Genomic DNA, 12923 nt, shown 5'->3' on the forward strand with positions numbered 1-12923 from the left:
GAGAAATTGTTACAACAAAATTATTTTCTCATCGTGATATTTTTTTTAAGCTACCATTAATTTTTTTACAAAGAAAATTTTAAAAAAATTATTTTCTCATGGTGAAATTTTTTTGTCAAAATTTCTCTATAAAAAAAATTAATTAACTAATTAGCTTAATAATTAGTTAATTAATTTTTTTTACTACGAACATTTAACAAAAAAATTATTTTCTTTATCGTAATATTTTTTTTGACCACAAATTTTTGTTTGGCAAATTTTCGTTGAAAACAATTAATTAACTAATTATTAGATATGACATTATGTTATTAATAATTATTTATTAAATTAATTATTTGTCATATTTAAAATAAAACAAAAAAATATCTAATAAAATCAAATTTTTCAAATGTTCCCGCGCTGCGCTGATGGCTCAGCTGTGGACTTTAGTTCGCTCAACGCCATAGGGAGGGCGAACATCATAACTGTTTCTCGCAGTAGAGGTGTCATTATATTAGTATATAAACAGTGATCGAAAATTTTATTCTCGTCGAAATTTTTTTCTGCCGATGTCTTTCCTATTTATTGGATTTGAGACAAACTCTTTTTTGGAAGAAATTGTTTCACTAATACTGTGATGACCATTTTTTTATTTTAATTTAATTATTAAAAATGAAATAATAATAATAACTATTAAAAAATAATAAAAATAAAATTTTTTTTGTTAAATTATTGATTTTTTAAATTATTATTAAAATTTTTAATATTGGCTAATTATTGGCATCGGCGTGGACAGCCCATGACTTTACCAATAACGGTCCATTATTGGGTGCCAATGGTTTTTTTTATTGGCTCCCATCATTGGGCCAATTAATACGCCAATGGTTACTCGTGGCAGTTTCCCATTGGGAAATTAATTTTTTTAAAACGCATTTCAGTTATGTTTTTAATTCGGCTTCCTGCAATAAATTATGAAAAAAAAATATTTTAAATTTAAAAAGTAAGTTTTAGGTGGTCCCAAGTTGGGAAATTTTCACCCAGCATAAAAATTTTTTTTTTTATTTTTTTTAAATTTCAAAGTGACGTGTAACCCCTTAAAAATCAATCAAAATTACTCAGAATCTGTTACTTAGGGGTTTTTGGAGTTTGTTACGGATTACGAATCTGAAGTCAGAATTCAAAATGACAGGCGAGTTTTAGAAAAATCCCTCGAATTCACTCAGAATCTGTTACCATATTGAATCCGCCATTTTGAATTCTGACTTCAGATACGTAATCAGTTGGGCTATTTTTCTCGAATACGGCTTCGGTGATAATTTTCTTTTTTTGTTTAAAACTACTCTAGGAACCTCAAAGATACAAAATCGACAAGAAATTTTAGAGTGCAAGCAATTTTCATTTAAATCCATTTCATGCGCACCGTAATATGTAGCTTTTATTTATCTTTAACAATCAGAATTAGGAGACATACCTGTAAATACAAATTCTGCAGTGTATACTTTGGTCACTAATTTATTCACAATATTTGAGGTTAGTACATAATTTCCTCCTCCACATTTGTCAGTGATTGTTGTAATAAGAGATTTACATTATCAGCAGGTATCATGTCATATGGGGTATTTGAGGAAATGAAAGTGCAGACAATTTGTCCAAAGGAGGCTCATAAACTTCGAATTGATAATTTTACTGGTGCATTCCTTTTATACCTTGTTGAAATCTGATTTGAAATTTTAGGTGACCAAATTGTGGCCTTATTTTGGAGCAACAGTTTCCTCTAATTCCTACTTTAAGAGTGTTGGTATTAAATCTAAGAGTTATGTGGCATTGATGACCCTAGAAGATTTATTAACCTAATAACAAGGTTAAGATCCAGTCATATTTGCACTGGAGAACACTTTTCCATGTTGACGTGGACTCTTAGTTATGAAAGTGGATGTGGAGACAATTTTATGAGCCTTCGTCACCTATTAAGTTTTTGTCCTTTTTTATCACTTGGCAGATCTTCATCCTCGGTATACATATTTTAGGTTAGCTAATTTTGATTCTTCAAAAATGGTTTAAAAAATTTTCTACGATGATTTTGAATAGAATTATCATCTTTTAAAAATGATCGTATTGTGGTGGAATGTATTTGTGTGCGTGTCGATAATTACAAAAAGAGTTGTCGTCATTCAAAAATGCGATATTTGACGATTTTGAGAATTATTGATGATGTTAGATTTTTTTTCTGTTATCTCCATTATCACTAACGAAGGTGACTGCGTTTGTCCTTTAATGCCAGAGGAATTTCCTCACAGAAAAAAAGGTGGGTAAAAAGTTGTAAAGATAGAGGATAAAAGTCGTTAGGATACAGGGTAAAGGATAAATTTGTGATGGATAAAAATGTTACTAAAATACTAGCGTCATATCCTCTCTCGCTAACGCTCGCTCGGTTGAAATTGTACTCATTATTATTTACTTATTTCAGTTCATTCATATGTATTTACTCTATTTTTTAAATTAATATTATAATAAATTTATTATTAATTTTAAGTTTTATATTTTTAAGAAATCTTTAATACTTTTCATAAATAAATAATCTATTTTTATCAATATAATGATTTGTGTTTTGTTCTAACTTAGTTTTTTTTATGACTATAAAACGGTTGAAATATAACAAATTTTAAAAATTTTATTTCCTATTACAATTTCGATGAAAGTTCAAAATGAAAATAGACATAAAATATGAACTACTTTTACAGAGGAAAGAAATATATTAAAAAGAAGTTATAATGCAATTCGCATGGGATATCAAGTACCTCGAATATCGCAAAATCGAAATTATTAGATATCAAAAATATAAATTTAATTAACGATAACTTTAAAAAAAATAAATATTTTTTGATGAGATTTGAAATTGGGATGCATTTTACATGTGAATTACTGAAAAATAACAAAAAGTTGCAAAATTTGCAAAAAAATATTTTTTGCAAAAAGTTGCAAAAAAAAAAATTCAGATTTTTTTCTAATTCATATGTTTAATTTATGTTTAAATTCTAATTTTGAATCATATCTGAACAAAAATTGTTGAAAAAGAATGTGAAAAACGAAAATTCTTGGCCCAGTAACGTCACGAAGACGACAAAACAAACATTTTAATATAATAGAAGATTTGTGAAAAATTTTGAAATAACGATAACTTTAAAAAAAATAAATATTTTTTGATGAGATTTGAAATTGGGATGCATTTTACATGTGAATTACTGAAAAATAACAAAAAGTTGCAAAAAAATATTTTTTGCAAAAAGTTGCAAAAAAAAAAATTCAGATTTTTTTCTAATTCATATGTTTAATTTATGTTTAAATTCTAATTTTGAATCATATCTGAACAAAAATTGTTGAAAAAGAATGTGAAAAACGAAAATTCTTGGCCCAGTGACGTCACGAAGACGACAAAACAAACATTTTAATATAATAGAAGATTTGTGAAAAATTTTGAAATAACGATAACTTTAAAAAAAAAAATATTTTTTGATGAGATTTGAAATTGGGATGCATTTTACATGTGAATTACTGAAAAATAACAAAAAGTTGCAAAATTTGCAAAAAAATATTTTTTGCAAAAAGTTGCAAAAAAAAAAAATTCAGATTTTTTTCTAATTCATATGTTTAATTTATGTTTAAATTCTAATTTTGAATCATATCTGAACAAAAGTTGTTGAAAAAGAATGTGAAAAACGAAAATTCTTGGCCCAGTAACGTCACGAAGACGACAATACAAACATTTTAATATAATAGAAGATTTGTGAAAAATTTTGAAATAACGATAACTTTAAAAAAAATAAATATTTTTTGATGAGATTTGAAATTGGGATGCATTTTACATGTGAATTACTGAAAAATAACAAAAAGTTGCAAAATTTGCAAAAAAATATTTTTTGCAAAAAGTTGCAAAAAAAAAAAATTCAGATTTTTTTCTAATTCATATGTTTAATTTATGTTTAAATTCTAATTTTGAATCATATCTGAACAAAAATTGTTGAAAAAGAATGTGAAAAACGAAAATTCTTGGCCCAGTGACGTCACGAAGACGACAAAACAAACATTTTAATATAATAGAAGATTTGTGAAAAATTTTGAAATAACGATAACTTTAAAAAAAATAAATATTTTTTGATGAGATTTGAAATTGGGATGCATTTTACATGTGAATTACTGAAAAATAACAAAAAGTTGCAAAATTTGCAAAAAAATATTTTTTGCAAAAAGTTGAAAAAAAAAAAAATTCAGATTTTTTTCTAATTCATATGTTTAATTTATGTTTAAATTCTAATTTTGAATCATATCTGAACAAAAATTGTTGAAAAAGAATGTGAAAAACGAAAATTCTTGGCCCAGTGACGTCACGAAGACGACAAAACAAACATTTTAATATAATAGAAGATTTGTGAAAAATTTTGAAATAACGATAACTTTAAAAAAAATAAATATTTTTTGATGAGATTTGAAATTGGGATGCATTTTACATGTGAATTACTGAAAAATAACAAAAAGTTGCAAAATTTGCAAAAAAATATTTTTTGCAAAAAGTTGCAAAAAAAAAAAATTCAGATTTTTTTCTAATTCATATGTTTAATTTATGTTTAAATTCTAATTTTGAATCATATCTGAACAAAAATTGTTGAAAAAGAATGTGAAAAACGAAAATTCTTGGCCCAGTGACGTCACGAAGACGACAAAACAAACATTTTAATATAATAGAAGAAGAAGATTACTAGAAAAATGGATGTCATATTTGAGTAAACTGTCTAATTTTAATAAAAATATTAGTAATTTTACACTTAACTTATTAAATCCACAAATTTTTTATAAATAAGTAATTGCATGTGGAAATATTTTGCCTATAATTATTGTCTATTATTAAAAATATCTTTGACTAATACAACTGACAGCTGACGACAGTGCGTAAATAATCAGAACTGGGAAATTACAACTCAACGTCTGTATTGTTGCACGAAAGCAGAGTTGGGTAGTAACTGAATTTTTTATGCATATTAGGCTGTGTCAGTTCATCGAGATATTTCGAGTTCAAGATATGACGTCAGAGGCCTGGAGGGATAACAAACAGACGACACAATGTTATTCTTACGGGGAAGAAAATTTGTTTCCACTTTCATCAATTTTATTCATACTTTAAACACGGAAAACGTGTGACATATAATAAAATTAAAATGTGTGTTAAAAATTAATGACACAGCCTAATATGCACAAAAAATTCAGTTACTACCCAACTCTGCTTTCGTGCAACAATACAGACGTTGAGTTGTAATTTCCCAGTTCTGATTATTTACGCACTGTCGTCAGCTGTCAGTTGTATCAGTCAAAGATATTTTTATTAATAGACAATAATTATAGGCAAAATATTTCCATATGCAATTACTTATTTATAAAAAATTTGTGGGTTTAATAAGTTAAGTGTAAAATTACTAATATTTTTATTAAAATTAGACAGTTTACTTAAATATGACATCCATTTTTCTAGTAATATTTTAGTAACATTTTTATCCATCACAAATTTATCCTTTACCCTGTATTCTAACGACTTTTATCCTCTATCTTTACAACTTTTTACCCACCTTTTTTTCTGTGAGGAAATATTAAAATTTTAGGGGTTATGATAAAAATTAGTATTTTTGTGATTTTATTTAAATTTCTTTTATTTGTGAACAAATTATGGCCCTGAAAATTTTAAATTCTTATACAAAAGGAAACATAGTTTTGTAAAATGTGAGAATAGGAAAAATAACTTTAAATCTCTGATAATCCTTTTCTATTTATTCCGTTTAGTTAAACTAAAATAATTAATTTTCTTCATCTAATCTATGTAAATAGATGCTGCTCTATTTTTTGTTTTAGTTTCGTAATAGAAAACTCTTTGCAAGTATTCGTGTTTGTTTCTTATACTTAAAAAAAAGTTTGAAATATCCTGTGACCTCTTTCGACGCAATCGCGTGAAAAATGGTTTCAAACTTTGCCCGTAACGAATGTTCCACTATGACTACAGTAGATATAGCTATATATATATATATAGAATTTTTCCACTGAAATATAAAATTTCTCCCATTTCACAAACGTAAAATACAAAAGTCAATGAATGAATCCAAGTTTTCAGACAATCTACAATTTTACGATATTTTATTATTTTATTACTCTAATATGCAGTTTTATCCATCTAGATAAAGTAACAGCGCAATTTTTAGTGCATAACACTTTATGTGCTTTTTATATTTTCTCGACAAAAATACACTTAATATATAACATTTTAATTTTTTTTCTCCCAAATTTTCATAAAGAATTCTTGTGTGGAATTTTGCGTTAAATTGTAAATTATCATTAAATATATAGAAGAATTAGAGAACAAATGAAAATAAATTGACATTAAGAATAATAATAAAATTTGCTCCCTACCCCTTTAGAAGATATTATCAAGTTATTGAGTTTCAGAAACTGGGGTTATGTGTCTAATAATGGAAAATTAATTCGCAACATAACTTCTTGCTTGAAACATTAATGGTTGGATTATTATCTTTCTTGTAGCGTATATATATGCTTTAAACCACGATCATAAGTGCTTATATTTCTAGCTAACTTAAATTCTATACCATATATATATATATATATATATTTCCATAAGCGACTAGAAGTGAAATTATTATAAGGCTTTCTAACGCGACAATAATGTATTGATTATTTGGCAAAATTGTGGATTGCTTCAAAATTAATTTCTTTTTTTTAACAAATTATAATGAAAACTTATTAATGATAATAAATATTAAATTTAAAAATAATAAAATAAACTGAATATCAATAGTTAATGCTGGAATGCGATTCTGTAATTTCATTTCGATTTCCACTTTGACTTTAATTTTTACTTTAACCCCTTGACAGTCCAGGGCCCATATGTGGCCAGAAAAAGTCGTGCCACCTTTGTGCAAGTGGCCATATATGGCCATCGCAAAAAAATAATACTAAATTTAATTTGATTCGCCTGAAATTTGTTACTCGGGGGTTTTTGGGGTCGCTGAATCCAAATTTGAAGTCAGATTTCAAAAAAACAAAATGGCGGACCCAAAATGGCGACCATGAAAACTTAAAATTTATCAGATTTACATGAAACTCGTTGCTCAGGAGTTTTCGGAGTCTCTGATTACGAATCTGAGGTCGGTTTTTCAAAATTCAAAATGGCGGATCCAATATGGCGGATAATTTAAAAATTAATGCGTTTTGACCACAAATTGTTACTCGGGGGTTTTCATAGTCGCTGAATTCGAATTTGAGGTCAGTTTTTCAAAATTCAAAATGGCGGATCCAATATGGCGGACAAATTTTTAAAAAATCAATCCGATTTGTCTGAAATTTGTTACTCGGGGGTTTTTGTGGTCGCTGAATTCGAATTTGAGGTCGGTTTTTTGAAATTCAAAATAGCGGATCCAATATGGCGGACAAATTTAAAAAAATTTTTTTTAAAAAATTTGTCCGCCATATTGGATCCGCCATTTTGAATTTTGAAAAACTGACCTCAAATTCGAATTCAGCGACCACAAAAACCCCTGAGTAACAAATTTCAGGCAAATCGGTTTGATTTTTTAAAAATTTGTCCGCCATATTGGATCCGCCATTTTGAATTTTGAAAAACTGACCTGAAATTTGAATTTAGCGACCCCAAAAACCCCCGAGTAACAAATTTCAGGCAAATTGGATTGATTTTTTAAAAATTTGTCCGCCATATTGGATCCACCATTTTGAATTTTGAAAAACTGACCTCAAATTTGAATTTAGCGACCCCAAAAACCTTAAATATGATGAAGTCATATTTTTTTGGAAACTTTTTTTTCGGACCGTTTTAGGCCCACCAGCGATTTTTAACTGGACTGCGAAGGGGTTAATTTCTACTTTTATTTTGATTTAGACTAAAATTACTTTGATTTTCATTTTCATTTACACTTTTAGTTTGATTTCGATAAGTGAAAATAAAAGTGAAAGTTAAAATGAAATTACACAATTATACCCCTGATTATTAATTTAAAAATTTTTTTATTTTCAATTCTGCGATTTATAGTTATAAATTTTATTAGTAGACTCGATATAAATAAGAATAATTTTACATGACGTCACTTTTTTCATTATAGAACTAGAGGACTTTAGTGGCGATTCTCAAATCCCATTATATTTTTTTTTAGTAACGACGATCTTCATATATATATATATGGGGCATTCTACGAAAAATTTTTATTCAAAATTTTTTTTTGCCTGGAACATTTTTTTTCGGAATCTTTATGAAAAATAAGAGAATACGTATTTTTTTCTTTTTTGATTTGATGAAAGTTACGGGAGTTATGAATTTTTTAAAATTAAAGTTTACATGAAGAAGGTATTTTTCAAACGCATTATTTCTTCATTAAAACGAAAAGATGGAAAAAAATGTGCCATATGAAATTTGTTGGAAATTTTTCAAATTTTTTATATATGCAATAACAAATAATATATTTTTAGTGGAAATGCCCAAAAAGTCAAAATTAAAAAAAAATATTGATTTTTCTCAAAGAGAGACACCATTGATTTTCAATTTTTTTTTTTTTTGCAATACAATCTCTCTTTACTCAAGTCAAAAATCTGAAATACTTCTTAGATTCCAAAAAACGCCACTTTCTAATATACGGAAAAAAATTCTTTATTTATTAGAGATTGTATTGCAAAAAAAAAAAAATTGAAAATCCATGGTGTCTCTCTTGGAGAAAAATCAATATTTTTTTTTAATTTTGACTTTTTGGGCATTTCCACTAAAAATATATTATTTTTTTATTGCATATATAAAAAATTTGAAAAATTTCCAACAAATTTCTTATGGCACATTTTTTTCCATCTTTTCGTTTTAATGAAGAAATAATGCGTTTGAAAAGTACCTTCTTCATGTAAACTTTAATTTTAAAAAATTTATAACTCCCGTAACTTTCATCAAAGCAAAAAAGAAAAAAATACGTATTCTCTTATTTTTCATAAAGATTTCGAAAAAAAATGTTCCAGGCAAAAAAAAATTTTGAATAAAAATTTTTCGTAGAATGCCCCATATATTCTACCCTGTTTCAATAGTAAAACAAAACAAAGCTTAAAGTAGGAAGTAGAGAAGGAAGATTGTCGACACAACTGGATGAGCTCCCATTTTGTATTCCACTTTTATGAAAACAACATCGGATAATAATTTTCTAAAATATTAAATATTTTTTAATTTATATCGACTCCATTCTTTAAAATTACTTCATCTGCAGTTTTAATCATAGAAAAATTTGAAATTATTGAACTCAACTTTAGGGTGGAAATTTTGATTAAAAATATAAAATTAATTTCACTATTATAAATTTTAATTATTAGAATTTTTAAAAAATTACATAATTACAATATAAAAATTAATTTTACATTATAAAATAATAAATATAAATTAAACACAGCGAAAATTCTGAAATAATTTTTGTGAAATGAAGAAAAAAATACTTTATGCCCGCATGAAAAAACTAGAAAAAAAAAAAATTGACAACTATTTTATCGATGCATTTTTCAAGTATATATTTTATTACAAAATCCTTTCGTCTATGAAACTTGATGGTTAGTTTAAATAAAATTTTCTTTTTAGTTATTGAAACTAGTAAAAGATTCAAAAGTTCTGACAAGACTTATATTAAAGAAGATTCATGTTATATTACGGATAAAAATTCAGTGGAAGTAATAAGACCTGTGTGAATATCGAATTCCAGTTCAAACGGAATAGAGATGCGAATTTTCCTTCAAAAATATGTTTCTCAAATTCTACACGAAAAGTTATAATAGAAAGTTTAAAATTGGTCTCTGCTTATTGTGTTTGTCCAATTATATATACGATTAGTATCTCTATATATATATATATATATATATATATACATAAAACAATAACAAAGTTTTGTAATTTTATCTTTTTGCATAAAAGATAAATTACAAAAAAGAAAATCTCTTTACATAAGAAAAGAAAAAAATAACAAAATTCAAAAAAAATTTCTATATATTTACAGATTAGGAAAACAGTAAATTAAAAACAACGTTTGGTGATTCCAGCTACGACTATAATATTATCATAAAAAGTATAATAATTGAAGGTATCGAAATTAAATTGAATTAATTGCTTAAGAACATTTAACTTTCTGTCAGTTGTAGTATTAGTAAAGAAAAATGCTTTTATAGAAAATGTTTACTAATTTTTAAACTCATTGAAATAATTAAAAAAAAAACACCGAAGACCTCAAAAAATAAAATTTTCATCTCTGTTAATTTTATTAAAATCATTGTAAATTAAAACCTCATTTTCATAATTAACTAACATAATTAACTACCAGAAGTTTTAATATCATTTTCAAATAAAATTTTCAAAATCTATTTTCTACGATATCCTTTTATAATTCACTCAATCGAAATAATTCTGTTTTTATTCATTTTTACGATACCGATTTGTAACCAACATATATATCATGTTAAACAATGAATCACCTTCTGGTTTTTGAACCAGAAGAAAGGCATTTTTAGGTTCCATTAAAAATATACTTTTTTTTACGACTTGCTATTAAATTTTATGTTACAGGAACACATAAGAGAATCACGTGAGAATCGTCTGGATGAAATTGGTCGTCAAGCAACGCCTTGTCCTGTTTCTGCAACTAGAACAGAAATCGGTGACATTGAAAGCGAATCACCTAGCATTGATGGTGTAACAACTAAAGAACTTTTGACACCTTCAACAATAATTGCTCACGAATATACAAAAGAATTGGTAATGGAAATGCACTACGATGCTAAAAATAGAAACGATATTAATGAAATTAATGACTACAATGACATACATCAGAGTAATAATGTCAGTAATGCCACGCAGGAACGTCTACAAGAATCCAGTGAGGAACCAGAAACAAGAGATAACGCATGTCAAACAAGAGAAAGTCTCTTTGAATATCGAACACCCGATACCTACATTAAACCATCGTTTACAACTTTTGGATTTCGTCCACCAACCTCACAAAATGGTAGTACACATCAACACAATTATCATCAGTCGAGTCCAATTAAAAGTATTTCCAGTAAACAAAGTTCACTGCGATCCCAATCCCACAAGTGTTGTAGTCCCTCATCGCAAGGAAGAGAAGAAACTATTACTACCTCATGTCCTAGACATTCAGTTGTTCCCGCCCCACCAGGTTGGTCACACTATGATCCTCCATATCCACCAGTTGTCACCGATCCACTTGATTTCACTTATCAAAGATATCCAAGTCCAAAATCAAGTAGAGATCCATCACAAAGTCAATCTCCCAAAAGGCATCATATAGCAGGCTCTGGTGAGAGATATGGATCAATATTAGGCTCAACGCATGGATCCATCACTAATTCAGGACATGGTTCTAGTAATACAAATAGTTCGAATAATTCAGGTACACCAAAGAAAATCGGTGAGTCACGTTATAAGGCTGAAGCAGTTATTGAAGTTGACCAGAAGAGGCCTTTTAGTATAGAGAGTACAAAAAGTGCACCCGACGTAATTGCAACTCACTGACGACAAGATGCTGGGGATTGGGAGCCGTACAAAAGACGCAATCCCCGTCAAATATCCACTGAAAGTTTAATTAAACAAAGAACAATTAGTGTTGCAACACAAAGTTCATTGGATGAAGATATTACAACAACAACAACAGCGTCAACCATTGAAATATCCTCTTCCTGATCCACATCAATTGACCGCCCAGAAATTGTCCAAGAGGTGGTCAATAAGGACCCCTTAATTTTACGACCTGAAAGACTTTTACAACTTGTTGAGGAACAATTGCCAATTTTAGAGCCACCTAAAGAATTTCGTATTCCTAATTTTGATTGTAAGCTACCGTTTACTTTTTGCTGTCATCATTGTACTTGTTCTAAACACACGGAGCGTGATAATAAAAAACCAATGATGCCTTCTGGTAAGACTTCTAAAAATGATTTCTATGGAACATGGCCTAATCGAAATGCAAGAGGAATTAGAAAAATCACTTTTGGAAGACAAAAGTCCGTTGGAGGTTTAGAAGGTGTACGTGTTAAAAGAATTAAATCTCCTGTCTTTAGAAAAACATTAGAAAATGAGGTTGGAGCTTCTATACCTTTTTAATTTATCGGATCTCTACAAATTAGGTGTTTTTGAACAAATATCAACTGCACACAATAGCATTTACAGTTGTGTGTGTGTGAATATTATTTCCAAAAATGTTTTTAAAATTTCGGTTTATCGAAAAGTATTTAGAGATTTTTTTTTAACAAAAATACTTTTCTACACACGAAATTTTATCATCAACTGTATTAGATTCGTGTTGCTCAAAAATTATTTCTAAAAAAGAAAAGGAGAATTTTTAAATTTCTGAAAGCTTGTTTTCTTAAATTGAGAAACAGTTTGCAGAATTTAATAAAAAAAAAAAAACATAACTAATGCAAAGAATAAATAAATAAAAAAAAAACAGGGTCCCTTAAGTTCTTTGCTCATGGACCATTTGGATGAAGACAATCGCTGCCTTCTATAGATTATTACTTATTAAAAAAATAGGCCAAGTCCATAAAATTTTTTTTCAAATTCATAGAATTAAAAACCGTTTACATTGGCCTAATTTTACTTAATTTTGCAAGCAATTTATTAATTATAACAAAATATTTAATGATATAAGGTAAATTGTACAGTTGTTGGTCACTTTATGAATACCATTAAAAAATTTTTAACTAAACGCAAAATTTGCTAAGTGCATAATATACTTTTTCATTTTTTTTTTTTTTGAAATTTCCCTGGCGGATCTCGAAATCGGAATGTACGCTGAATTCGTTGTACATTCGTTACACATTGGTTAAACATTTAGTTGGAGTGAAAATTG

At 27.5% G+C, this 12923-nt stretch overlaps 1 protein-coding gene across 1 annotated transcript in view; it reads left to right on the forward strand.

Moving 5' to 3' along the window:
- Positions 1-12204, forward strand: part of LOC127286283 (uncharacterized) — a 266689-nt gene extending 254485 nt beyond the window's left edge. The window contains exon 9 of the mRNA XM_051312661.1: positions 10622-12204. Coding sequence (XP_051168618.1) covers positions 10622-11587 — 966 coding nt within the window. The 3' untranslated portion in view covers positions 11588-12204. The remainder of the gene's footprint in view (positions 1-10621) is intronic.
- The last annotated feature ends 719 nt before the right edge of the window (positions 12205-12923 follow it).

The sequence above is a fragment of the Leptopilina boulardi genome, unplaced genomic scaffold, assembly GCF_019393585.1.
Source record: "Leptopilina boulardi isolate dan_hultmark-lab unplaced genomic scaffold, ZJU_Lbou_2.1 LbouV2_352, whole genome shotgun sequence".
In the NCBI taxonomy this organism is placed as follows: Eukaryota; Metazoa; Arthropoda; class Insecta; order Hymenoptera; family Figitidae; genus Leptopilina; species Leptopilina boulardi.